The sequence below is a fragment of the Pestalotiopsis fici genome, assembly GCF_000516985.1.
Source record: "Pestalotiopsis fici W106-1 unplaced genomic scaffold PFICI_Scf_4, whole genome shotgun sequence".
NCBI classification, from domain to species: Eukaryota; Fungi; Ascomycota; class Sordariomycetes; order Amphisphaeriales; family Sporocadaceae; genus Pestalotiopsis; species Pestalotiopsis fici.
Window position 1 is genome coordinate 3,592,673 of NW_006917094.1, and position 27,229 is coordinate 3,619,901.

At 50.3% G+C, this 27,229-nt stretch overlaps 11 protein-coding genes across 11 annotated transcripts; 7 read left to right on the forward strand and 4 right to left on the reverse strand.

Moving 5' to 3' along the window:
• Positions 1–1,598: 1,598 nt before the first annotated feature.
• Positions 1,599–2,563, forward strand: PFICI_07085 (uncharacterized protein; the record flags this gene model as incomplete). The annotated part of the gene is made up of 3 exons (XM_007835666.1): positions 1,599–1,926; positions 1,973–2,462; positions 2,518–2,563. The coding sequence occupies 3 exons, from the start codon at positions 1,599–1,601 to the stop codon at positions 2,561–2,563; spliced, it is 864 nt and encodes a 287-aa protein (XP_007833857.1).
• Positions 2,564–2,851: 288 nt separating this feature from the next.
• On the reverse strand, positions 2,852–3,775 carry PFICI_07086 (uncharacterized protein; the record flags this gene model as incomplete). Its single annotated transcript, XM_007835667.1, has 1 exon — positions 2,852–3,775. One exon carries the CDS (start codon positions 3,773–3,775, stop codon positions 2,852–2,854), a length of 924 nt encoding a protein of 307 aa, XP_007833858.1.
• A 692-nt stretch (positions 3,776–4,467) lies between these two features.
• On the forward strand, positions 4,468–4,995 carry PFICI_07087 (uncharacterized protein; the record flags this gene model as incomplete). The annotated part of the gene is made up of 1 exon (XM_007835668.1): positions 4,468–4,995. One exon carries the CDS (start codon positions 4,468–4,470, stop codon positions 4,993–4,995), a length of 528 nt encoding a protein of 175 aa, XP_007833859.1.
• Positions 4,996–5,636: 641 nt separating this feature from the next.
• Positions 5,637–6,836, forward strand: PFICI_07088 (uncharacterized protein; the record flags this gene model as incomplete). The annotated part of the gene is made up of 2 exons (XM_007835669.1): positions 5,637–6,644; positions 6,699–6,836. The coding sequence occupies 2 exons, from the start codon at positions 5,637–5,639 to the stop codon at positions 6,834–6,836; spliced, it is 1,146 nt and encodes a 381-aa protein (XP_007833860.1).
• A 677-nt stretch (positions 6,837–7,513) lies between these two features.
• On the forward strand, positions 7,514–7,881 carry PFICI_07089 (cytochrome b5; the record flags this gene model as incomplete). Its single annotated transcript, XM_007835670.1, has 2 exons — positions 7,514–7,610; positions 7,724–7,881. 2 exons carry the CDS (start codon positions 7,514–7,516, stop codon positions 7,879–7,881), a joined length of 255 nt encoding a protein of 84 aa, XP_007833861.1.
• A 4,308-nt stretch (positions 7,882–12,189) lies between these two features.
• On the reverse strand, positions 12,190–13,471 carry PFICI_07090 (uncharacterized protein; the record flags this gene model as incomplete). The annotated part of the gene is made up of 3 exons (XM_007835671.1): positions 12,190–12,820; positions 12,911–13,385; positions 13,450–13,471. The coding sequence occupies 3 exons, from the start codon at positions 13,469–13,471 to the stop codon at positions 12,190–12,192; spliced, it is 1,128 nt and encodes a 375-aa protein (XP_007833862.1).
• A 1,853-nt stretch (positions 13,472–15,324) lies between these two features.
• PFICI_07091 (Ubiquitin-like modifier-activating enzyme atg-7) lies at positions 15,325–17,604 on the forward strand (the record flags this gene model as incomplete). Its single annotated transcript, XM_007835672.1, has 3 exons — positions 15,325–15,560; positions 15,656–15,764; positions 15,823–17,604. 3 exons carry the CDS (start codon positions 15,325–15,327, stop codon positions 17,602–17,604), a joined length of 2,127 nt encoding a protein of 708 aa, XP_007833863.1.
• A 1,739-nt stretch (positions 17,605–19,343) lies between these two features.
• Positions 19,344–21,360, forward strand: PFICI_07092 (uncharacterized protein; the record flags this gene model as incomplete). The annotated part of the gene is made up of 4 exons (XM_007835673.1): positions 19,344–19,680; positions 19,760–19,859; positions 19,918–19,930; positions 20,017–21,360. 4 exons carry the CDS (start codon positions 19,344–19,346, stop codon positions 21,358–21,360), a joined length of 1,794 nt encoding a protein of 597 aa, XP_007833864.1.
• Positions 21,361–21,572: 212 nt separating this feature from the next.
• On the reverse strand, positions 21,573–22,763 carry PFICI_07093 (uncharacterized protein; the record flags this gene model as incomplete). The annotated part of the gene is made up of 2 exons (XM_007835674.1): positions 21,573–22,619; positions 22,716–22,763. 2 exons carry the CDS (start codon positions 22,761–22,763, stop codon positions 21,573–21,575), a joined length of 1,095 nt encoding a protein of 364 aa, XP_007833865.1.
• Positions 22,764–24,379: 1,616 nt separating this feature from the next.
• Positions 24,380–24,895, forward strand: PFICI_07094 (uncharacterized protein; the record flags this gene model as incomplete). Its single annotated transcript, XM_007835675.1, has 1 exon — positions 24,380–24,895. One exon carries the CDS (start codon positions 24,380–24,382, stop codon positions 24,893–24,895), a length of 516 nt encoding a protein of 171 aa, XP_007833866.1.
• An 855-nt stretch (positions 24,896–25,750) lies between these two features.
• Positions 25,751–26,860, reverse strand: PFICI_07095 (uncharacterized protein; the record flags this gene model as incomplete). Its single annotated transcript, XM_007835676.1, has 1 exon — positions 25,751–26,860. One exon carries the CDS (start codon positions 26,858–26,860, stop codon positions 25,751–25,753), a length of 1,110 nt encoding a protein of 369 aa, XP_007833867.1.
• Positions 26,861–27,229: the final 369 nt, after the last annotated feature.

Below are 27,229 nucleotides of genomic sequence, written 5' to 3' on the forward strand. Positions count from 1 at the left end.
CATAGCCGCGCACCTGGCAGCCAGCTGCGCGAGATCCGGACCGATAGGCTAGGGGTGGATGTCCGGCCTGACTCGGGGCGGGACCGGGGACCCAATACACCTCCTAAGTCGGCTTCATTTGTCGATATACACCTCTTGGTCTCAGACCATACTTATGACTTGTCCATGTATTAGTCTTGTTGGGAAATGATCGTAATAATAAAGCTGGGTGGAGGGGCCTCAATCTGCTCACCGTTGTGGCCGACGTGGTTCTTTTTTTTTTTTTTTCCCTTTTACTCTCTGCCCTATATTCGGCCCTTTATGGAAGATCATGTCCATCGGCCGTGTCTAAATTTATAGGCAGCACAAGAAACAGAGGCTTTTGCATTTCCTAAATCGGCGGCAAGCTCGAGCACTGGATACGTCGCTTTCGAAATGACCAAAGCGGTCCCCTTTCGTGCTTTGGAGAACTGTCATGTTGTTGGGATGGAAACTGAGAATTCCATTCATTGCTTATTTGCAACTCTTATGGGGCCATCACAAAGACGAATTCCATATGAATCTATGTTTTGAAACGTTTCGATGTACTATCATGCTCAGCCCGACACTTTATCTGGCGTATTATGCTGACTTAATACATTCTTTGTATTAGAAGTGTCTGCTCCTCGTGATCGTCGGGTTCTCAAACATACCAATTTCCCAACACCTGCTGGCTGGACTGTCGTCTTCCTCTCTAAATACCTATGATGATTCTTGTACATCTTTCTGAACTCTGCTACGTAGTGCTCGTTTCAGTCCCCTCTTGACAGAGTTAATCACTCGTTCCAACAGGGCTGGCTTATGTTTCTTTGGCGCTGCATCTTGGTCGGCGCTATTTCTGTTGTCCGCAGGTCGTGATGTATCGTCATATTGATCGAGCGTGTCTGCTTCTTGGACTCGTGGTTTGAAATATTCGAAATGGACGGAGATAGATGAAGGATTTCTGGGACGAACTTGAGCAAGAGCGGCTATCCCTACGGTTGAAACACCCATGCGACTTCTGGATCGGGATCTACTTCTTGACATGGACACAGGGCGATGTACATATGCTCTGCGAAGATCTATGGTGGCTTCTGGAGCTTAATCTGCCGTATTGTCGTCTACACCGACCTGGACTGTCTTGGAAGATCTCGTGCTATCATCCGAGTGAGAAGAGGGTGGTAAGCTAGAGTTTTCGTTGCAAGACTTTGGATTCATCTCCATGGTTCACTCAGCTCAGCCAAGCACCACGACAAGAGAAGTTTTTGGTCTTTTTTCTTTTTCTTTTTTTTTTTTCTTCAGAAAGATCTTGTTGATCAATCTTGAAGATGTGGCCAGTTTGCTTATGGATTATCAACTTCTCAGTTTAGTGGGTGGTAAGCCGTTGGGATCCCAGTGAGTCAGCCCAACGTCCATGCTCAGCCTTCCTCACCTCACTTCTCAACGACATAATTAGACTGTCACGCCTTTCCTGTTTTTCAATGACACAACATATTGTTGTGGGCCGTTAACGTGTCAGAAAAATATCTAAAAACAAATATTCAAAGACTGTTCTCAACCAAAAGTTATACACGTAGCAGTTGGGAGTGCTTGATCACAATATGAGCGAGCCAGGACCGAAGCAAGTACCTGTTGATATTACACGAGAAGATTTCCAGCGGAAGCCATGGAAATATGCTGGTTATGGAGCGTATTCTGGTGTAGTCTCTTTGGACGACTTTCTGATTCTGCGTAGGTTTGATGTTCTGAACGCCAGGGTAGCACTGCTCCTCCAAGACAAGGTAGTTGAGTTGGAGACGCAGCTTGAGAAGCTAGACGACTTTTACAGCAGACAGGCGACGCAGGATCTGGATAATGGCACCTTTAGAGGCGATCTCCAGAATCGTTCTGAACTTCTGGAGAAGATTGCGGTTGCTCTGAAGAGATATAGTGAGTGTCCAGGGCTTGTTTGATGTTCATTTAACTGAATCCATAGACGACTGGCTACTTCAGCAATCTGATTTACGGAAACTGGCACCTGCTCCGGCCCATGACATCAAACAGCTCCAGAAATGGCATGAAAACCATCAATTTGTGGCTATAGAAAAACAAGAATTTCGATACTTAGAAAGGAAGGACGACCTCGTCAGACTAGTGCCCGAGAATAAAACAAATGTGCGCCGTTTGATTGTTAAGTCCAATTACCTCAGCACCCTTTCAATCTGGAGGAAAAGAAAGGAACATGACTCGGAATGCAACGATCAGAGTATCCAATATTACTCCGAGAAGAGGCTCAACAATTTTGCATCTGGCATTATTGTCACCGTCGGTGTCATCATGTTGATTACTCCCTTGTGGATCTTGAAATATCTCGATTCACCCGTATCAAAGTTGGTGGTGATCACCGTCTTCAACTCCGTCTTTCTTCTCGTCATGTCATTCCTCATGGTGGCCAAGCCTTTCGAGGCTTTGGGAGCCACAGCGGCGTAAGGTTTACTTCAAATAATCCATGATGAGCCTTCTCGCTAATTCTTCTGACAGTTATGCCGCTGTTTTGATGGTGTTCATGCAGGTTGGCACTTCATAAGCATTGTTCAAGCGTCTCTTACGACGGTCACGATGTCGCTGTTCATATAACGTGAAGAAGAAGAGTACATGGCACATGTGGGCGAGTCTGAAAGCGTCAGAATCAGTCAACCCATGTCAATAGACGAGTTGGAACCACTCAAGACTTTATGGTAGTAGTTTTTTGGGGAAGAACAGAGTCAATTCTGAAGCTCTCGGGTCAGCAGACGCTACAGTCTAGTCGGACATGTTTCTTATCACTGGTCTACATTCTTCTACACCACATATGACGCCATGCAAGATCCACAACTCATTGTCTACTCTCCTTGACGATATATGCATGTTTATCTACGCCATCGGTCACGACCTTGACCTCGACAGTAGACCTGCCTGCCCTAGCAAGGCACCTTGCCACCTCGACTTCCAGTTCATGTGCACGTTTGGCCAAGGTCGTGCAAAGGGGCTTCAAGGGACTCCAGGGCCCCAAGCTCGCCGTGATGCATTCATGATACCATTTACAAAAAAACTTGGGAGAGGCTGGTGAGTTGTCTTGTCTGTCGATCTTTTGAATGAAACCACACGAGTCCGCCTCATCGCCATAAAAGTAACAACAACCTTTGCATCGGATTACCAAAATTATCTCCTTTAACGAGGACATATTCGCTAGAGTGATAATATCTGTTTTGTCCCAGTGTACCCAAGCTTTTGCCGGCCCTGCTATATTGACGTAAAAGGCAAGTCTTTGTATCTTGGTAGCCCAATGGTTGCCTTGGAATGTTGCCGGTTGTTGACGATGGACATCGCGCGACAGCAAATGCAGTCTTTCTCGGGATTCGAGACGAATATCATCAATGAAGAAAATGTCCTTCTCAAAGTTGACCCAGGCATGTGCTGTTCGACAGTAATCTCCGGCATAATCGGCGCCGGGGTCGTCAAAATAACTCTGAGCGTAGGGGAACATGGCACCACGGGATATCGTGGGTTGAGCAAAGTTGATCTTGTTGGTGAAGCGGATCTGGTGATATATGGGATCTACATGATCGCCCAAGGCAGCCTCTGCAGACATCCAAGATTGGGTACCACAGTCGAACGCGACGTATTCCGTGCCGGACGCACCGAGCATGAAGTGATGGCGGACTGGAGGAGCATCCTCTCTCCAAGCTTCCCAGATCGAGAGCTGGATCTCGGTGGGAAGCCTGGAGAAGCAGTGAAATTCGCAAAGCGGCTCTTTCATATTGATGGTGCAGGAAAATATGGGGGAAATAGTCCTTTTAACAGGCTGGTACGGGATGGATACATCTTCTCTGGTTTTCTTTGCGATGTGCGGATATTACAGAAATTGTATCTTGGGCAGCGGGGGAACTACATTGCTTTATAGATGGCTACATCAAGGTTCTTGTCAACTGACCCCAAGGCACACCTGCAGAATGGTTACAAGTTTTTCACATAGTTTCCCGGAAACCTTTTCCATCTTACGGACTTGACATATCCATGCTTTCGGAGGATAAATAAAAGTGATGCACTAAATGAGCGTTCATCGTGTTGATACAATCTTATTCGTCGCGTTGTGTAGGTCGGCCGGAATCGATGAAAGCCGGAATCCCAGTCAAGCCCGAAACGCAACTCTATAAATGAAGCCGAAATTGACAAAACAAACTTGCTCAATTCCAACTTTGCAGCCCAGAAGACTATGATATTGACCCTCTATTTTCTGGACAGTGGACGGACGATGTCATTGGAATGATGCAGGGTCTAGAGACACGCTAGTCTAGTTGACACATTCCAAGCTATCATGTATATACATGATTCTTTACCAACGTGAATATAAGACCACGCCGCAAGAGAAATATTGTTACCAACCTCTACAACTCTCACTCCCTACAAACACTACAGACACATTCAAATATCATATCAAAGCGGTGTACTATGTCAGCATCTTCGGCCTCCCCAGAGACACTTGTGGTGCACGTCATCAAGACTTGGCTCTCATCGAGCCACCAAAGGATCGAAAGCTTCTGGGTAGGGGCACAATGGGAGAAGTGGGCACGCTATGAGCTCTTCATGGCTCTCGAAGAGGCTCTCGGCTCGCAATGTCTCGTGGTCCACAGCATGTCCGACTTCTTCGAAGACAGCGACGAGGAGCTCGACATTCTGATTGAGCCGCGCGAAAACGACCAGGCAGTTATTGCCATCAAATTGCGGTGCGAAAAGGTCAACGAGAACGAAGGGAGCTACGAGAGGTTCCGCGACCAGATGGATGCCGACATGACCAAGATACAAGGCCTCGGAGGGGTGCAGAGCGGCTTTGAGGGCGCAAAGTTGCTGCTTGTTGGGTTTGGGGGCGAGCCGAGTGCCGAAGATGCCGATTTTAGGACCCAGTCTCAGCCTGAGCATCTTGTCGAGGGAGAAGTACACTGTTGGATCATGAAGAAGGAATATCCATTGGAAACATGACATGCGGTTGCCAAAAGGCAGCAGACGCAGCCGAGAAAATGGTATTAGGCAAAGACAATTCATGGGTATCTGTGAGGTCTTGATAGTATTTCCTAGGTACTGGAGACAAGACGGAATGGCAAAATATCATGAAATGATTGTCGCTGCGTGTCATGGTTGAGTTTCTCTTGAGGTAGATATGAGAATCACCATCAGTGCAAAATTCTATAATCCTCCCGATACGGTAATAAGCCCCAGTGAAGAGTTGCGGTATGATATACCCCCACAGGCGGTAGGCAGGTGTTTGTATGACAAAGGCGAACAGCAGTTTCGGCAGGGTGGGACGGAGTTATGGGGGGTATGAGCTCATACCCGCTGCACACCTAGAGATAGCTCATCGGTGACAGCTTGTCCGACGGCTTACATTGATTCGGCGTCTTACCATTTTGTTCTTCACAGGCTTCCTTCCATTCAAGGGCGAGGAACGTTGTCACGACCACCCAAAAAGCAAGTCTTTGCTTTAGACACAACGGGGCAGGGATGTATTCGTGACAAATTTCTCAAGTGGCTTTACACGTTTCTGCGCAAATCCAGTGTTTCCCATCATTTGCTACAGCAAGCCCCCACAGAAATTTAATGATACAACTTCACACAGCACCACGATGAGTTCTCTTGCGAAACTCGGCCTCGGGCTGTCCCTGGTAACGAAACCTATTCCGAGCGGCACACGAGGTATACACATATCCACGAGACCGCAGCGACTTTGGTCTCTGCCTAGGATACCGAGGCGATCCGTTCCCGTCTACCCGCGCATATCACAGCAACCAGCCCGAACGTTCTTCCACACGGCGCGACAGCAATGGCAACGACACGACCCCAACGAGGCGCTCCGGAACGCAAAGCCGCTCTTTACGAATAGCGGGATGCGGAGAGTCGCGCGCTCGCCCTCGACGCACACGGTGATTGTGGTGGCCATGCTCGGCGCCGTGGCCTTTTACATGTGGAACCTACAAACGGTCCCCGTGAGCGGACGGCGGCGGTTCAACTGCTACTCGCCATCGACCGTCGAGGCCGTGTCGGGCGAACAATACAAGCGCATTATCTACGACGTGGAGCGACAGGGCGGGCGCTTCCTGAGCGACTGGGACCCGCGCACGCAAATGGTGAAGCGCGTCATGCGGCGGCTCATACCCGTCAGCGGCATGGAGGACTCGGCGTGGGAGGTGCGCGTCATTGACGACCCCAACCAAGCCAACGCCTTTGTGCTGCCCGGCGGCAAGGTCTTTGTCTTTAGCGGCATCATCCCCATTGCGCGCACCGAGGACGGCCTGGCTGCCGTCCTGGGCCACGAGATTGCGCACAACCTCGCCGAGCACATTGGCGAGCGCATGAGCGGGCAGATTGGAGTCAATATCCTGCTGGGCAGCGTCGTGTTGCTGACGGCCCTGTGGGGTGGCGCTCTGCTGGGCACGCAGCTCTTTGGTGGCACGTTGCTAGACCTCCTCTTTTCCCGACCAATGGGCCGCAGACAAGAGTCCGAGGCAGATTATATTGGACTCATGATGATGGCCGAAGCATGTTATGATCCGGAAGCCGCCTTGACGTTTTGGCAGAGGATGGAGGCGCACAGTCAAGGGTCGCCGCCAGAGTGGATGAGCACACATCCTTCTGTGAGTGAAACCATGCCAACTCTACGAATATAATTTACTGACTAGTCTCATTAGAATAACAACAGAATAGAAAAGATCAAGGAATGGCTTCCAAAAGCCATGGAGAAGAGGTACGAGAGTGATTGTCAGGGCACAGCCAATTGGGCAGACATGTTCAGGCAGGCAATGAGTCAGGGCTACAGGCTGGAGTGATATCCCTTTCTTTTGGTCAATCGTGTCTGCATATTCAGCGGAGACTTAGCATTTGAAGCACGTGCAAGAGTATAGAGGTCAAATGAACCGGGGCAATGAGGAATTTCATCTGCCATTATTGGGAGTTACGGGTCATTGATATGGGTTCAAACCTTTTTGCATAGCCATGGAGTAAATAGTGTGTGTAATTCGTAAATCTCAAGCAGTAACTCTTTTCACCGAGATGATTCACCTTTAATCGATATAACCCTTGAATTGGCACATGACCGGGGTTCGAGTGTAGAGACATTGACAGTAGTATACAGTCCGTGACAAGCCGCTCGCAGCATACTGATTACAATTGCACCTCGGGTCTAGGGTGCGAGCAAGAAGCGCCGTGATTAGCTAGCGAGGATTTCAGGAAGTTGGGGTGAGCCCAGAATGACGCGGGGCGACCACGACGGATCCCTGTCGGGTTTCGTGCCGAGGTCTTCTTCTCCATGAGTCGTCCTCGTACAAGTTCAGGTGAACCTGCCTCGAAAACACCGGTGACCCATTTCTAGCCTCGAGCAATACAAACCTGCGATAGAGTAGACCTTCATTTCTGGAGACTGCATTCTTTCAGCGATTTTGGCAACATACTTTGCATCATACATAAACATAAACTAGACTGAAAGAGCCAGCCAGCGCAGACCATCATGTCCAAGTCATTTTCAAAGAAGGAGGTCGCGGATCACAAGACCGAGGCTGACGGCATTTACATCATTGTCGACGACGGTGTCTACGACGTTACAAGTGAGTTGGAATATCTGCGCATCGGCATCCGGGGTTGTTGTCTGGCCCCATGATCGCTCGCTCGCTGTCCACCAAATGATGGGATTGCTAATGTCCTGCTCCCCCCCGTACAGAGTTCATCGACGAGCACCCAGGCGGCTCCAAGATCCTCAAGCGCATGGCCGGAAAGGACTCGACGAAGCAGTTCTGGAAATACCACGGGAAGAATGTCCTCGAAAAGTACGGGCCGAAGCTGAAGATTGGAACGGTCAAGGAGGAAGCTAAGCTGTGAGAGGCGGTGAGGTGAATGAAGCGGAGCGAGCGTTTTGCGATTTGAGCGAGCCCAGTTCGTGTAGTGTGTGAGGTGTGTAGATATGCCGATACACGGAAGGAGAAACGAGAACCACGAAGAAGCATTTGAGGAGGGATACCTATTAAATGCGCTTCCAATGCAATGACATTACAACTTATGGTTTCGCGGCTCGAGTTGATTCCCCAAAGGTTATGCTTGTCTTGTCCTCTGGTCTGATAGGTGAAAAATGGTGCGGTCGTGGAGTAATGCGCACCTCCATCTTTCGACACCAAGCGCACTGTTTAGCTTTGCTATGAGGGAGGGTCCTTCATAAAAATCAGCACAGCTGTGCTGCTGCATGGTGCTGGGTAAGCAGAATGAATTAGTGCTTTCAGGGAAAAAGTAAACAGGATCCTCTTCTACCTTACTCATACCCTGATAGTAAGAACAAGAAGAAGATCTATACGGGGTTTCACAAATGAGATCTTGCTGGATGTTTCAAAACATTTGAGCAAGACAACCATGAAGCATCGACGTTGCCAAGACTGGGGATTGGGTCGATGGGCAGAAAAAAAACCTGGGGCACCAACGAGCTTTGCTCAGCAGTGGCCGGCGTCCACGAAGAGCGAATTGTAGGTGGTGCAAAGGTCAGGTGTCCTAGTTGCATCCCATTGGTCAAAAGCCAAAGCCATCGGCCCAAGTGGTGGTAAGGCAAAAAGCCAAGCAAAGCAGCCACCACAGCCAAGTCCGGCACTCAGAGAACTGACCCCCCGAATGACATTTGATGTGGGGGCTTTTGGCTCGATTGTTTTTGCTTGGCGATGCAGGTGCTTGTGCGCCTTGTGCAGCACTGGCAGACGCTGTGACGTGCTTGATAGGCGACGAGGTCAATGTAGTAGTAGTACGCAGCTTGATAGGCCGGGTCGGCTTGTATCGCCAGACATCATCCAAGACGATGCCGAGAAACTCGACTCAGGAGCCCTCACCGAAGAGACTTGTCGTGTCAGTTCCTCACGCTCCAGGCCTACGGTGGTGGGGAGGGAATTGGCGGCAAAGTCAGATATAAGTGAAGAAAAGAGAGAAAACGAACAGATAAATCCCGCGATCTGTCGCTCGCTAGTTCATGCAGAGCTCCCGCCAATGCATACATAACCCACAAGCACTTTGAGGCAAGACGAATTGTGTAGTACACACCTCCTAAAGTGTTCTATCTAATGTAGGAATCTCCAAGCGGGAGAAAACTCGCCAATCGGCCTCCTTGAATGCCTGCCCATAGCAAAACAGTGAGAGAGAGAGAGAAAAATCTGAAAAGAGGAATACCTCGGAGGTGGACGGGGTCATGCCTGGCATCCCCGAGCGCCCTGAGAGGAACCTACATTAAGGATCCATCCAAGGCACTATCAGGTTCATGGGTACCCGCTGGACAGGCTTCTTGATCGAGCGAGTTCAGGTACCGCCAGCCGACCCGAGAGCACTAAGCTTGGATCGCAATGCTGCCCCAACTAATAAATGTAGCGTCATCAGGACATGGATCCCGAGCAGAATCCACCTGTCGATAAACATCAAAGGTACTCCGCAATCTCGACGGTACTGTCCAGTCAGTGTCTGCCTCTTTGAACAACGAGAATTGATCCTTCCACAGGTAATAATATTGGCGACCCTCACCACTCGGACCAGAAAACCACCCTGTCTCTCTCTTCCTCGTCTCGAGTTCTTGCTTTCTTGAATTCCTCCTCGCGAAGCCTCATTCGCACTGTTCGCACCTCACCGACCCTCCTCTGACCTAGAGCTAGGTAAGCTACCTACGTGTAGACGCACAGGTCGCGCGCTCTTTTTTTGTCTCTAATATTGTAAGTCGTACTGCCATTAGGCTATTACTGTTTAATCGTTTTTCCCATGTTGTTGATGGGCTACATTCCTACCTACTACCTGATTACATGACTACTGCTGTGTACTGTACCACATTGTTATCCACTCACCAACACATATCTTACCTATGTTATGACGGGCATTGGGAATATCTCTCATCTAGTACCTGCATCAGCTGCGTACCAATACCCCGTCCCAGTGTGATGTTTATCTCCGGGGGCTCCAGGCTCAAATTCCCGCCGCCTTCATTATTTCGCTGACCCATGACATCCTGAGAGCAAAACCCACTCGCCGATCTAGCAAATCCCTGCCATGGATTTTCTATTGTTCGACTGGGCTGGTGCTTGCTTGCAAACCTGGGCGAGTGTGGGAAAATTCGCGCAGACCGAAGAAGCGAGCGAGAGACGAGACTATTATGTGACCTAGCAACAACTTGGTGAGAGAGAAAAAAAAAGAGTACATGCGCGCACATACATCCACACATACACAACAGAGGTTGCTAGGTTGCCCACTGGGCTTGCTTGGGCTGGTGGCCTGGGGGCCCTGTTGCCGCCTTCCCGCCGTAGCCAAGCTTTTTTTTCCTCACTCCCTCTCGTCACTCTCGTTTTTTCTTTCGTCTCTGCGCGGCTTGACTAAGGTAGTGCTGCACCTTGAGTCCTTGACCGTGGGCAGTCTCCACTTCGCTAGCTACCTTTGCCCATAATACGTACACTGCAGCCGGCAGTACATATTCTGCTTCGCCTGCCGAGACATTCACCCTTCTTCCCTTCTTTTCTCCTCTAGCACGCCCGTCTTGAACGAAGCCCATCTTCCTCCCGCTCAATCCTCCAGAGATCCTGTTCTAGGCGTGTGTTGTTCGTCAACCTGAGTCTGATCATCCTATAAACCAGAGCCTAGCTCCCAGAAGAGAAACCCACGCGACTAGCTTCTCTTTCTTGTTTATAATCCGATTTCCTTCAAACCTACAGGTTCGCCTTCAATAAAAAGGTATGCCGGAATTCCTATATTGTCCTCGATACACCTTCAATTGGTCGCGAAGCACGTCCACTCCTACAGAGGCCCTCGCAATTCTTCCTTTCAGAGCCATTGGAGTCTTGACCGGTGACTCCGGACCCAGCTCGTAACTGACGATAGCTCGTCTGCTGCGGCTTTTTCCCCAATTCATGACAATGGGCAATTGCTGCTCGATGGTGCACATGTCGCCTGTTTCTACATGAAACTCAGCCATCATCCTCACGTTGCGCCTATTGTAACTCTGGTTCTAACTCTGGATCTTGCCTAGACTCAAAATGCCTGCCATCAACACTGCCATCGTCGCTCGCGACACCTTCACCCACATCGCCAAGCGCGAGAACTGGGCCGCCAAGGAGGCCGGTGTCGTCGTTGTTTTCGCCATCGTTTTCGTCGTCGCTGTCGGTCTGATCGCACTTTTCATCCACAAGAAGGTGAGTCTTTCCCTCGCGTTATGATTTCCGTGTTGCTCTGCAGTTGTATGATCTCAATCTGCGACCGTACTGCGCATGGGTATCTCCTTAGGGACCGCGAACTAGAGCCATATTCTCTACAATCCAATCAGAAATTGCAGCTAACAGGTCCTGTCTATAGTGCGCCGCCCGCAAGGCTCGCAAGGCCAACGCATAAGTCGCCATGGAGCAGACTTGGGGGTGTTAGTATTGGGGGTGGAGGATATACCAAGGAAGAGACAGGCGTGTTGCGAGAAATGCGATACCTGCGTTCGTTTTCGTCAGTCAAACGACTCTTCGCGACTTAACTTTCGAACTGGGATGTCCCGTCGAACGTTTAGTCGTGCCGACCCTACGTTGTGCAAGCCCTTATACTGGGATCACAGCGTAGGCATAGTACATTGTCGGATTACTTTAAAGAGTCTTTTGTGGAGGGTTGTCTGAGCGGAAGGAACTCGATCGACGCCAAAGCAGACTGTACTCTAATACCCTAATGATACCATCGTTAATCAGTTACAAATAAGTCCCTGTGCGAGCTTGATACAGGTTGAACTGTGTTTGATTCAGTGGCTTGAATATAATCCCGATTTCTCCTATAAGATGTGGAAGAAACGGTCGCATGACAGTTTACTCCTCGCGTATACTAGCACCACTCTGGCTGCGTGGTTTGTAGTAAACTACACAGTATTCCGAGGTCATCCGGCACCCACATTGGATAGGGGTAATACTCAATAGTCTTATCCTCTCACGTTGAAAGAACCCGCATAGTCGTTATGGAGTGGAACTCGACCCCAGATATCTGTCTCCTCCAAGCTGGGGACCGTTTTAACTATATCCAGGAAGATTTTCCCCGTTGTGCTTGCTTCATATGAGCATGCTACAAAACTGGACGCGGAACACCGACTACAAAGTCTGTAGCATATTGTTGGCAATGAACATGACTAGCTTTGATCAAGAATCCAAAAACGACATCTTCTCAGTATGTATCAATCCATTTGCTGGCTGCGGGAGAATTCCAAGTTAGCTCATTTCCGCTTTGAAGGTTCTTTTGTCCTTCTGGTAGAGCAGAAGCGCTGGTGAGACTCACTGGAATATACTGCCGAAGCCGTACTCCGGCACTGCGGAAAATCTCGGCGGTATCCTGATCCATGTGATACCCTTGGCTGTAGACTACCTCGCTGATACCAATCTGGACAATTTTGATGCTGCAAGTGAGGCAGGGGCAGGTATCGCAGTACAGGATGCTGCCCTCGCGGATGCGCTCGCGGCCGGCCTCGAGCAAGGCGTTCTCCTCGGCGTGCAGGCACAGGCAGGTGGAGAGGGCGGCGCCCGAGGACTCGCCGGCGTTGCAGCGCGGACAGCCGCCCTCGCTGCAGTTGCGCACGCCGCGCGGGGTGCCATTGTACCCCGTGCTCACGACGCGCCGCGACGGCCCGACGACCACGCAGCCCACGCGCCGCTTCATGCAGTTGGATCGCTGCGCCGCCAGCGACGCCAGCGACATGAAGTAGGCGTCCCATGACGGCCGGAGCCGGTCCGGGTTCGTCAGGTCTAGCTTTCCGAGCGTCGCGTATAGGTGTGCCAAGTCTGATGATGTGTTGAGGAGGCTATAGTTGCGCATTAGTTTTCTCTCTCCTGTAGATATCTCTTCTGGGCTGGGCAAATCCTTTTCGAAATTCCCCCCGGGCAACACTTACCGCACGGCTGCTCGGGACATCATGGTCATGGCCCCATTCACAGGTGAATACAAGTTCTCGTCCGACTCGTTCACAAACTCCTCCAGCGTGGTGGGCTGCGCCGAGCGGGACTGATGGCGCTCCCAGCGCACCGTCAACGGCGCGTCGACCGAGAAGAGGATGAAGAAGGGCCGTCTCGAGAGGGCTTCCAGGACCGCCTCGGACGGAATGGAGGTGATGACCCAGCGAGACCGCCAAGACTTTGTGACAAAGTCCAAGAGGGTTGTCACATTGTCAAAGGCGTGTGCCGGCTGTGAGATCCGGGCATGAGATAATGATGGCTGCTTTGCTGGTGAGGATGAGGTGACAGGTGATGATGCTGTTGCTCCATTGGTGACAGCATTCTGTTGGGAATTTTCCGTACTCAAGTGCACCCTCTTGAAGCCGTGGTGCTCTACCAGATATTGAGCCACAGTGGCCTTGCCGGCACATTTAGCTGTTTGGTTGTTTTAGTATTCGAGGTCACCATGTATGTATATGAGGGGAGGAATATCTCTTACAACCAACTATTCCGATCAGCATTTTAGCAATCGTACGGCAATAAAGTCTTCAATTGTGTGGTGTTGCTTATAGTAGCAGGAATCCCAAGCTATGTCTACTGTCCTGATTGATACGTCTCGATATATGAGCCTGTCTGGTGGAACGTTGCAACGGGACCCTGAATGGGAAATTTCAATTCAATTCTGTTAAAAGACGCGACAGGGACCCTCGGACGCGTTTGGGGGTCGGGACGAACCACTAGCGAACCCTTGACTAGACGGTCTCCAGGTGTGTAGGTATGGAGACCCGTCTATGGCAACAGATCAGGACCTGAACCTCGGCGCTCTAAGAGCTCGCCCTAGGCAGGGTTCTAGACTTATATTAGCTATGCGCACGATTGATGGAGATATGCAGTAGAGACGTGCATAAATAGGCGACCCAACGAATACATTTGATGTTATAGCAGCGGTATTTGATATAGAAAGACAGACAGCGAAAAAGAACAATAAGAGACATTCTTTTTCTGCGGATTTGGATTACCAGGAAGTAAATATGACAAGAGCAAAGTTTTAGTCCTCTTGCTCTTGAACTGTAAACTTTCCTACACAGGTATTTTCGTACAACAGTGATATGATTTCTTATTCAGTAATAACAATGAATTTTTCATTTCCGGAGCAGCCGCGCCCAAGATGTCGTTGCATTATTTGAATATTTGCACATTGGAACAGTGAGTCACGTCGGATAACGGGCTTATACTATGTACAATTACCTGCTAGCACCTACAGGCATCACTTCCAAGACGATTCTCGAATTCTGCGATAGACTCCAGTGCTAGGTAGCGGGACAAAAAAAAATGCGCAACAAGGCAGGAAGCTCTATTACCTTGAAGTGACTTTATTCTTGCCCGTAGATTCAAGATGGGCAACGAACATCGAACAATATTTTGCACATTGGCATTAGTAGCAATTCTTGAACCCTGTTCGCTATTACCAAGCTTTACTCGGTGCTGCCCAACGCGCCTTGCATGGGTTAATGAATGTGAAAGATCTTACAAATTGACAATACTCCTCAGGACAGGTCAAATCTGCGTGAGCAAACACCGCTGACATCACTGAAAACTCACGACTACCAAGAGATAGCCACTGCTCTTTGTAATATGCCAGCCGGATTTATTACATGCTTCTACCAATGATCGGATGGCGCTGTTGACGGCAGCGGGAGCAGCAGGTACAACAAATCTCAGCCCAGCCATGAGTCCAAGGGCCTGGCTACTGAAATAGGCAATTTTTAGGCGGGCGGGATAAATGGGGCCGCTGGTTGGGCTTTGAGGTTGCATCATATGAACTGCCTTGTAGAGGAGAGCTGCAGCTGATCTGTCAGCTCACGGATGACTCGATTTGGAGTTCACGAGGACAAATGCCTGACTGCCTGGGTGACATCCGGCGACAGTGTCTCAAAATCTTATATTGTGCCCTGAACGCCATTGCATGGACTGGGCATCTTTTAAGAAAAAGCCACCTTCACAATAGTAGTAATTAACATCATCATTGTTGATACGAAAAAGTATCAATCATTGCTCTCGAATTGCAACTGTGGTGCGCCATCGCGACTGCCCCGCACTTCACGCTGTTGAAGCTCTCCCGATTGTGCCCCGCGATTAGGTACCTGCCTGCTTGCTGTGCTGATCTGAACGTTCCCGACCACCTCGAACAACCACTGAAAACATCCCGCGCACTCTTGAATTCCAAGCGCTCGTCGCAAACGCTTCTACCGCCTTTACAAAGACCTGCGACTCCGTCCCTCGAGTTCAACCCGACCGGATTTCCGACTTGCACCACCTCAACAGATACTCGTTCCGATAAGCCGCCGACGACCGCCGACGGCACAAGCAAATCATGGCCGCAGCTTCGGGGTCGGGGTCCGCAAAGGACGGCGTCGCTCTCAAGTTTGCGACTTTCTCGTCTGAGATTGAGCTTCCCTTCTACTCGGCACTATTTTCATCGAAACTCGAGCATGATAAGCTAAGCGACTCGGCGCGACCAGTCCTGGGACTGTACGAGCCAAGACCTGGCGTCGCAGCCGACGATTCAGTCAAGATGCAGGTTCTTGGTAGTGCTCTGACTAGTCATCAGTGAGTCACTCTGATTGTTGGGGAGCTTGAGATGCAAGCACTTTGCTTGTCGCTCTCGTTTGCTTGCCAAAATACTGACTTGGGATTTCTACCAGTGTCCCAGCTGGTACCGTCCGAGCAGAAGGCATCATCCGAAACCTCAACACATTGGATGCGTTTAAGAGTGTGGATAAGGCCGAGGTCATTCACAATGCTGCAAGACAGGTTTGTCTCCCTATTCTGGATGACGATGGATGGGTACTAAACAATTTATGTACCACAGATATGGGATGCCATCAAAGATGGTACCATCTACTCAGTACCGTCACTATTGGCTTCATACGTGATTCTTTCGTACGCCGACCTTAAGAAATACAGAATGACATACTGGTTCTGCTTCCCAACACTTCCTTCAGACCCCCAGTGGAAGAGAACAGGCGACATTGGTCGTTTTACCGCAGACGAGAGTACTGCCTTGGTTGACCGCGTCGGCACTTGGCGTTATAGTGTCGATAACCGGGAATACGGCTTCTTCCTGGCCAAAAAGGTCCGAGGAAAAGATGCAGAAGCCCTGAGATCCTCGCTCGATAACCCCGACGAAGAGAACATCGGCTTTAAGTGGGAAGTTGGTTCACTTCGAGACTTCGAGACAGGTTTCTTCAACAGTATCCCGGAGGAGGATCGATATGTGTCTTTTGTCGATGCCTCGAATTACGAGGAGCACCCAGCCTGGCCTTTGCGCAATCTTTTGGTTCTTGTGCGACAGCGCTTCCATCTATCGAAAGTTCAGATACTCTGCTATCGAGATATCCAGTCCCGGAGACACGAAGCCCGCAGCCTTGTCCTCCCTCTGGCCATGGACGCTGTAGACTCGATGGACACTGCCGACATGCCGAAACCTACTGGCTGGGAGCGTAATCCTGCCGGTAAAGTTGCCCCGCGATCAGTCAGTCTGGCAGAATCCATGGATCCGACGAGAATCGCCGACCAGTCTGTGGATCTGAATCTTAAGCTGATGAAGTGGCGCATATCTCCTGAGCTCAATTTGGATATCATCAAGGATACCAAGTGCCTTCTCTTGGGAGCAGGTACTCTTGGAAGCTATGTTTCTAGAAATTTGATGGGCTGGGGCGTTCGAAAGATCACTTTTGTGGATTACGGCGCAGTTTCCTTCTCGAATCCTGTCCGCCAACCTCTATTTGCTTACAAGGACTGTTTGAATGGAGGAGCACCCAAGGCTACCCGAGCAGCTGAAGCAATCAAGGAGATCTATCCCGGAGTCGAAAGCGAAGGTCACGTGCTGTCAGTCCCCATGCTTGGCCACCCAGTCACCGATAAGACCCAAGGTGACTTTGAGAAGCTCAAGGCATTGATCGAAGCACACGACGCCATATTCCTCCTAATGGACAGCCGAGAATCACGATGGCTGCCTACAGTCATGGGCAAGGCTGCTGGAAAGATTGTCATGAATGCGGCACTAGGATTCGACACGTACGTGGTCATGAGACATGGCCCAGAGCCCCGCGAGGAGGGAGAGAAGACTCTTGGATGTTACTTCTGCAACGACGTAGTGGCTCCGGGCGATTCTCAGAAGGATTTGACTCTTGATCAACAATGTACAGTCACGAGACCAGGTGTAGCCGCTATTGCATCCGCCTTACTCGTTGAATTGATGACGAGCATATTGCAGCATCCCAAGGGTGCTTACGCTCCGGCTCCAATCGCAGCAGATGGTGCTGGAAAGTCATACCAACGAGACCCGCCCAACCATGCTCTGGGTCTAGTTCCCCATCAAGTGCGCGGTTTTCTGGCAGACTTCAACAATATGGTCATCAAGGGCGAATCCTATCCCTGTTGCAGTGCGTGCAGCAAGCCCATTTTGGACGCATACAGGAACGATGGCTGGGCATTCTTGAAGCATGCACTCGAGAATAAGGAGTATGTGACCGAGCTCAGCGGTCTTGCTGAAGTTCAACGACAGGCAGCAGCGATGGAGAATGACCTTGATTGGGATGAGGAGGATGAGTCTGCCAAGGACGGCGACGATGAAGCAGTACTGCTCTAGTCCAGCCTGCTCTCGGTATTGACCCTCAGTCATTAGAATCGACGGAAGCGACTGAGAAAAACTCGATTGGATCGCTACAAATTCTGGAAGCGCCCGAGATGGGACAATTGGAGTTGGAGTTCGGTTGGGGCCACACGGAGGGCCCATGAGAGATATCCTGGCTATTCGCCGTGCTTGACACCAACATCACCAGGAACGGCTGCAACGAGCGGCACGACCCCCTCACTGGAAGGCGACACATACTCATCCAGACCTCTCGAACTCGATGGTATTTCTACCTGTTCAGTGATTTCTCTCGAGATGGCATTGCGTTGGGGGCCGGAGCTTTGTAAGTACCGGAATGGGTATTCGTCGCAGAATGGATTGTGAAATGACCTGGCTCGGCCTGTAAATGACATTTTGTTTTTGTTGTCTACTGGGGAGATGAAGCGCATTCGACTTGTACATGGTGGCGTCAGGCTGTTTTCTTCAGGAAAAAAGAGAGACAACTCTCTTGGAATCAAGGCAATCTTGCAGCAGGTTCAGAAAGGCGTTGAATCGTTTTTTGAGTTCTATGGCGTTTGGTTGCATAGGGGCCCAGTCACGCAGTGTAAATATTTACATGCAAACAGACTTATAAATGGCATTTGATCTGACTATGTTTGGTGTATATGATATTTGAAGTGCAAATCGGGCGTCACTCCTTAGTCTATCCAAGCTGGTATGAGCCATGGATTGACATTGAAAAAGGTTCTCCTTGCGAGGGGGAACATGGCATGCTCTTCCTCCATGATCAGGGCCGCCATCGCATGTTCATTATCCCTCTTGTCTTGATTCCTTGGGCTAGGACCAGATAGTAAGCCAAAGAAGCATGTGGCCCCAATTGAGAAGTCTCGGATCATCAAGTGATGAACGACACGGGGGGCCTTGCATAATCGGGCCGTGGGGGTTTACAGTGGAATCCCCACACAACGAGATCGCCTGAACGGCCTGGAGCGGAGTGCTGACCTGGTCAGTTTCAGCGCGGCTGAGCCGGCAATAGTAGTCTAGTCGGACTCTCTGGCCGGCCCGTCACATCCATGGATCATGCTGTTCTTTAGCTCTGACACGTTTTTTTCTTCCTACGTATCAGCATCTCCTTTTCCTTCCATCTTGTACATGTACACAAACTCTTTGTCTTAATCTCTCGTACGGGCCTACTGAGGACAACACTGACTACAATAAATTACAGCCACAAAAGTTGTACAGCTTAACACTCACCATTTGTCCCAACTCGTGGCGTCATTAGGTACAGCTGGAGCCGCCCAGAGCTTCTGGAACAACAAGCACGCCCTGTCTGGCGTTGCCAATTCCCCCGCAAACCGCTAAACTCATCTTTGGGGCAACCCCCCGGTTCTCTCCATAGAGAACAAAGACCCCCTTCGGTCCAACACTGGGGTTTCCCAATAAAGCGAGAGAGGGTGTCTGTGTGTGTCTGTCTCACTCTACATCATTCGCGTGGCCTGTCTCGTCAGACAATTGTCTTGCACGGTTCTTTCTGCACCTGGAGAGCTTTTATAGCCGGTTCTGCACCATTCTTTGCTTCTTTCTTTCTCTTGGGACATTTAGTGCCGGTTTTCTTCGTAAAAGAAAAAGCAATCTCACGGTTGCCTCATTCAAGAAGTTGCGTCGTATGCGCCGCGCACTCCCGAGAAACGATCTTGAGAGAAGGGGGGGAGAGAGAAGTTCGCGTTGTTGCTTCTAGAGGGGTTTGCTTCATGATGGGGCTATCCAATTTGTTTGCTTCTCGTCTCCTAGGCGGGCGCACCGAGTCTGTTCACGACTATGCCGGCGTGCTCGTGTCGCTGGAGGAGGCCCACCTGCACTCACACTCTGCGAGGACTGGCAAGTGCGAGTTTGAGGAGGTCCGCGAAGACGACGAGGAGCAGGAGAGCGACAGACTGGTTGACGAGGAGGGCGCTGCCAAGGATGGCGAGCACGAGGACAATGAGGAGGGTGCCGGCATGTTGCAGATGAGCGCGGCCGAGTATAGTATTGAGGGCTTGAGGAGAGCAGTGCGCAAGGACGAGAGAGGCCAAAAGGCTACCGAATATGAATGTAAGTTCTGAAATCCTAAAGTGGCTCCTAGTCAAAGGGAAATACCATAATACAGATCGAAATGCTAACACCTAGGTAGTAAAATCAAAGCTCATTAACAAGGCTATACAAGATATCGGAATGGGAAAGTATAATTGGCAATTGTTTGTGTTGTGTGGATTTGGATGGTTTGCCGACAAGTGAGTTAATGAGAGACGAATCGTGTTCAAAAATCGATTGCTGACATGGATTTCTTAGCCTTTGGATGCAAGTAAGTCATTCTCGTTGATATTTTCATCTTGAGGATGCAAGCATGTTGAAACTTTTTCAAGAGGGCTGGGGCTAACACTCGAGTAGGGCATATCATTGACATTGCCATCTCTGTCACAAGAGTTTGATATTTCCGAGAAACGCGTAAGGTATACAACCAGCGCGCTATTTGTTGGCTTATGTATAGGAAGTTTCTTCTGGGGTCTTGGAGCCGATATATTGGGCCGCAGGGTGGCTTTCAATCTCACATTACTCATTACTAGCATCTTCGGCACCTGGGCGGCTTATGGATCAAGCTGGGGTTGGACCTGTGTCCTCTTTGCCTGTATGGGCACCGGCGTAGGAGGAAATCTGCCTGTCGATGGCGCTCTCTTCTTGGAATTCCTGCCGGATGCCTCAAGTGCCTTGCTGACACTGCTTTCTGTCTGGTGGCCCGTTGGCCAATTGGCCTCATCACTGGCGGCCTGGTATTTTATTACGACGAGACCTGTGGATGAGGGCTGGCGATCTTTCGTCTTTGCCATAGGAGTCGTCACTTTTGTCATGTTTCTCATACGTTTCTTCATCTTCCATCTTTTGGAATCTCCAAAATATCTCCTATCGAAGGGGCGTCAGGCAGAGGCCGTGGCGGTAGTTCATGCCATTGCCTACCGTAATGGAGCCAAAACCTGGTTGACGGAAGAGATACTTGACGCCGTAGCAGAAACAGAAGCTACCGCCGAGCCAGTCACCCGACTCTCGACTCGCAACATCATTAGGCAAAACCTATCAGCTTTCTCCGGCGATCACCTGCGACCTCTCTTCAATAATCGCAAACTCGGCATGGCCACTATTTTAATATGGTTTTGCTGGGCAACTATTGGATTGGGCTATCCTCTATTCAACGCATTTCTACCTCAGTATCTTTCCCACGGTGGTGCTTCTCCGCCGTCTGATACTGACAGTACCGTTGCGGGTGCTGATAGCGCGACGACATATCGAAACTATGCCATTATATCCATGGTCGGCGTGCCTGGCTCGCTTCTGGCGGCATACACAGTGGATCACAAATCGCCGTATCTGGGACGCAAGGGAACCCTCGCAATTGCCACACTGGTGTCTGCCATTTTTCTCTTCTTCTTTGTCACCTTTGGCACTACACCAAACAGCCAGCTCTTCTTCACTTGTGTTGAAGCATTTACGCAAAATATCATGTATGGTGTATTGTACGCTTTTACGCCCGAGATATTCCCAGCCCCAGTCAGAGGAGCCGGGACGGGTGTTGCCAGCTTCCTCAACCGCATGACCGGGCTCGTGGCGCCTGTTCTTGCCGCGACTATCCCTGGCGATGGGACGAAGCTGCCGATTTATCTAAGTGCAATCTTGATCTTGGCTGCCTTTGGAGGAATGTGCTTGATACCCATCGAGACTAGAGGGAGGCAGAGATTATAGGAACCTTACCATAGCCAGGTGTATATAAAACGCATGAAGAACATATAGGCTCCGCGAGATAACTGGTATCAGTCTTGCACGTACTAGATGCATGTATTCCCATGAATACACATTCAGTTGCTTTTCAAGACACGAAAACATCTTGTGTATAAATGTTTCAAGTGAAAATGACTATTCAGGGCATAAAAATGGCACCCTAGCACCGCGATACTTTACCGCGTCCCTCTGGCTCCGGCCGGGGCATCTACTCTTCTCTTCTGCAGACCCCTGCCCAAAGCATCCCTAACCATGGGATCGGATTTGATGGTATTCTGTATGAGCCACTCCTTCAGCTTGCTCCTCATACTGTTGACCAGCTCCGGGTCGCCAACATATGGAGCCATTTCCAGGTCCATTAAGCGTCCGGCATCTGTATCAATCATTCTTGAGGCCTGCTCCAGTCTGTCCAAGCTTTGCCGCAGCACCTTGTCCGACGCATCTCCCGGTTTGACACCTTGCTGACCCGGGGGCTGCAGTAGCGGTCCAATCTGGCTGAAGGCTATGTAGAGCGTTATACTACACTTGCGGGCGAGAGTGATGACCTGAAAAGGCAAGTAAGGGGCGTGATCGGTCCAGGCGGTCAGCAGCGGGTTGACGACTCTCTCCACCAGGGGCGGGAACCCGGGGCGCATAACGGTGTGCAGCTCAAAGACGCAGAGGGCAACGAGGGTGTACCAGCGCCAGTAGCGGCCCCATTCGAGGTAGCCAAACAGGCCGAGGCCGTACATGACGGCGGCGGCCACGGCGTAGTAGGGCAGCAGGACCTGGCAGCCGCGCAAGACGTAGTCGCGGATCGTGACGCAGTGGCGCCAGCCAATCACATCGGGGCCAAAGCGCTCATAGGCGAAGCGGCGGGCCGGGTCAGTCAGTGTATCGCTGGCCGTCTTGAGGTGCATAAACACCTCGCCGCCGTCGCCGCCGTCGGCCGTCGACGAGGCGCCCGCCTTGTCCGGGTGGTGCAGGGCCGCGAGGCGGCGGAACCGCGACTTGATGTCGCGCTCCGAGGCGCCAAAGGGCACGCCCAGGTCGGCGTAAAAGTTGGACGCGCGCGTCAGCTCGTGGTCCGTCTCGTATAAAGTGTAGAGCAGGTAGGCCGAGACGACAAGGATGTGGATGCGGCGCCGGTGCTCGTTGAAGCGCGGGCTGTTGGGCGCGGGCTTGGGGTCGCCTGCCCGTATCGTCACCGAGTAGTATATCGACTGGATCCACGAGGTGGCGAGCTGTGTAGGGACATATTCGGTCAGCTAGGTCTCGCCATTTGCGAAGCTATATACAGGCTTCTACAACGTCTTGGACGATGGGGGGGCGCATCATACGTTTGGGAGGAACGACCACCCCAGGAGGGAGAGGAGGTTATTTGACATTGTCGCAAGCAGTCGTGAACAAGCAGTTGGTGGCCCTCAGATCATGATATGCGTAGAAATCTGGGCCAGATCTGAGGAGCAGAAAGAACTGGATCTAGAGTCTAGAGGCTAAGCACGCCGACGAAAAGTGTACAAAGAACGAGGGTACGAAATATGGAAATCGTCAAGGTAAAAGACATTCTTGAGCTACCCTAGATGTGACAGGTGTCGTTACTTAGTGGCTGCTTCTTCGCAAGGGTTCCTGCAGCCCAGGCATCTAAACTGAGATTAGCGGCTTTGAGCTCGGCAGACTAACGTAAAAATAGGTCCCTGGGGGTATCCATTAGTGGTCTGATGTCGAGCAGAGAGACACAACGACGTGAGTTGATCAATTCAAAAGCTAAATGCATTGCTTCATTCAACATTGACATGGAAAATACACCCTCACTCGTGATAATATTTCTAGAATGACTTGTTCTATGACCAATCAATAATCAGCCTTTTGTTGTCCCTGCTCTCAGTCCAGCGCCGTGTTTGCACTTTCATCATGGCTCAACGGGGCAGTCTTACTCCCAAGGTAAAGAAGAATGCAATATCTCCCCTCCTGTTCATTGACCACAGCATCAAGCTGACTGTGATGCTAATTTTCTTCGCAAGACCGTCATGGCTCCCATGGCCGCGTTTACCATGGCATGTCTGTTATTCACGTAAGGGGATTGTGCAAACATGTGCTCATGGCTCTGGCGCTGATCTATCTCTACAGCTATGTTCGTTCATCAATCAAGGAGGCCAGGCGCAGTGCTGTATGTTTATTGTATCCGTATCGATACAGATCATATCGTTGACGATTGCTCTCATTTTATAGCAACATGAACGCCAGGGCCAGCGGGCCAGCCCTTATCCACGCGAGGGAAAGTAAAAGTGTATCAAGGCAGGAAGAGTTGAATCAGAATGCGCAATGAATGTCTACCACGGCATTACATGAGGTGCAGATGGTCCAGTGGAACCATAATATGTCAAAAGCTTGTTGTCCTATTTTACGATTTTCGTTGAAGCAATTTCTGTTGGGCAAATATGCCCAGTCTTGAAGACGAGTTCCACTCAATTGCCCTAGGCATGGTTACCGGGAGCCGTGCATATATTTACGAACACATTTGTCCTTGTCAGTCCCCTGGAGGACTTGTATTGAGATATATCAGCTATTCAGAGTCAAGAAATCCTCATTTCTACATTGCAGTTGTTGGTCCATGGCTTCGCGTCGTGACATGCATCGCATTAGAGTTTGGAAGATGAAGGAGAAGAAAGACATGGAAATATGCTGGAGGCAGTATCCGCCGCGAGAAGCATGAACGAGATATGCGCTGAAAATTGAGGGCCGCGGTCGAATCACCAAAGCTGGCTTGGGATACACATTGTGCACATTTTCACCTAAAACTCATAATAACAGAGCAAATTAAATATGCCCATGAGATGCTGGACCAGTTGCATGATTTTGGAGGGATTTGTTTCTCACGCCATTTCCGCCGGGACGCCGAGCGAATTTGCCATATTTAAGTCATAATGAGCGAAGCTTCTTGGGATACAAAGCAACCCACTTCTATGTGTGACTGTTGGACGAGGATATTCACTGTACTAAGATGAAAACTACTTGGACAGATCTCATCGTGAAAACACAAATCAGGACACTTGTGATGCACGGCTGGTCAAAGATTGAACACGACATGACATATAAGCCACCTGAGCCACGGATAATTTCCGAGGGCCAAGTTTGCCTTCATGACCTTATCAGTAGTACCGTTACAACAGGCGAGCCAGCCTTGCGGCAACTTGAGGCAATTACGGAAAGACGTCGCAATCAGTACGCAAAAGACAAAGAAGCATTTGCGATGAGTGGCCATGGATTCGGATGTTGGCTGGAAAAGTACGGAGTGGAGGCCAATCATGTAAAGATTGAAGGTGATTGGGATTATCTCACTCAGCTATTCGCGATCTTGAAACATGCTCGAGATCATCAACTTGACAAGATCCAGCAAATTCTTGAAGCAATCGAGTTCAAGGGAGCAATCGCCGATATCCTTTTCGACCATGCCCGTTTCTGGGCCACGCAGTCAATGTATAGCCTAGACATGGTCGCATTCCTCGGTGTTACGTGAGAACTCCTTAATGTCGAAAGAATCCCACCACGGCCGCAAATTGCGGATATACTTAATATTATTCATCCTACAAAGTACTTCACCATCTTCCAGAACCCGATATTTCTAGTGTGTGGCTCTCCAGTTGCGCAGGGTCCAACCGAAAGACTCGAATAGACTCACCGTCAGCGAGGATGTGTATCCATATTTCTCCATAACATCAACAGTAAAAGGACCGATAGATCGATAACTAGTAAATCGTTGGCCTCTTATCGATGAGGTCTCGAGGCTGGCACAGAGTAAATTCTTGAAATGCTCCTGTTCGCGTTCAGCGCAGGCATGAAGGAGTCAAGGCTGCCATAAGAGATGGGTACTTAGTAAGTATGATGAGAGGCCATGAATATTGGGGCCCGTGCCGAAAGAGTATAGTCTGGATGTCAGAGTGGCGGTCTGCATACCTTTAACACGAGTTTATTGGTGTTGTCGCATTGACTCAGCTGTGGTTCTAACAAGTCATGACAGCCTCGAATGGAGCATACAATTTGCAGAATATCTTCTTGAGGCTCTCCACAAAGGACTCGACTCTCGTGGTAAACAAATGACCTGTCCGTCATCAAATACACATTGTCACTGTTCATTCCGTCATGCGCTAGATAGCTTGTGTTGTGTGACATGATCGAAATTAGCATAAACATTATCTAGCAAATAAATCAAGACAAAGCTGATATCGCAATTGAGATCTTCCCGATCGTCTTTCCAAGGATCTCCGTCGTAAAGGCTAATGCAAAGCATCTTCGTCGTGGGTATCTGTATGTCTAATACGAATTGATGATGCAAGTCCCAATGAGATCAAGTTTGTGGCTTCCCAGGCCCCAGCTATACTTCGTGAATAAAAGTCTTGATCGCCGCCACAATTCCCTTCGCGCTGTCCACAAATCCCATAATTTCACCAACCAAGAAAATGTCGTGCAAGGCATCGTCGACCTGGTCGATAACAACCTTGTTCCCATCAATCTGCTTCATTTCCCCTGCCCATTGTTGCACGGCATCTTGAAAGATCTCTGCAGTTCCGACGGTGGCGAATATGGGCACAGACGTCGCAAAAGGATTGCCCAACGGTGTGATGTATTTGTTTGAAGGAGGCAAGTCTCCTGCATATGTGTGCGCGCCCCAGCTGAGGAGAGACTTTGGCAGGAAATCTTGGTTATAGTTGTTCAATTTCGTCGTCTCATACTCGAACGGCGCAACCCATGGCGATACGACAGCCATACACTTCGGTAGGCCAATATTCAGCTGGGTTCCGAATTCCTCAATGTAGCGCAACAAGGCAGTCATGAGGTTACCGCCGGCACTGTCGCCACAGAGAACAATGTTCTTGGACGGGATTCCGAGCTCGCGGGTAAGGTACAGGTAACCGGTCAGGGCATCTTGCAACGCTGCCGGGAATGGAGACTGGCCAGCCCAGCCGGACAAGCGGTACTGCAAGGAGAAGACCAAGTCGGCGGCGCCGCCCTCGATCATGTTGTTTCCGGCAAAGTCAGCCAAACCGTCTCTGCCGTCTCCGATGACGAATGCTCCACCGTGGGCAAAGAAGATGACAGTCTTTGAAGCGAGATCCGAAGTAGGAGGGCGGGCCGGATACCATTTCCCGCCTACAGCTTCCGGGCGCACTGGGGACTCCAAGGGCCCAATGTAGTTGCTCGAAGGCGAGGGCTCAATAACCTGGAAGCGGTCGCCGTCCTTGCCCGCCTTCAGCGTGAGCTTCTGTGTGATGCCGGTGCGCGACTGAAAGTCAAACAACGCGTAGGCGACCCGGGACATCAAAGCCTGCTTCGCCGTCCAGTTGGGATGCGGCCTGAAGGGTCGCACAAAGGCCACCACAAACCACAGTGGGAGACGAATAACCACTGTTCCGGCGTATGCCAACTGAAACAGAAGCCTCAAGGGCTGGTAAGAAATCACTGGGTGACCTGCTGGGCCTGCCATGTTGCAGTCTCGTATGGGGTTGTATCAAGAAAAAGTATATCGCGATCAATATGGATGTCCAGGCAAGAATACCGACTGACTTGAAACAGACATTTATATAAACCACTATGTATTCCGACTGTTTCTCTTGTAACAAAAACCGTTGCGGCCAAGCCCAAGGCCCCGCGCCGCGTCGAGCTACGTGTCACACGTGGATAACCGTTTATATTTGCCCGGTGACCCTGGTCCTTGTACTTGAGGCTGTCGTTTCAACAAATGGCAAGCAGTTCCTAGCTCCGCACTCTCCGCTGCTGCGATGCGGGCGAGCGGGAACGGGTGCGGCATTATGGAGACGGCGACTGTGAGCCAACATTCGGGGCCTCGAGGGGT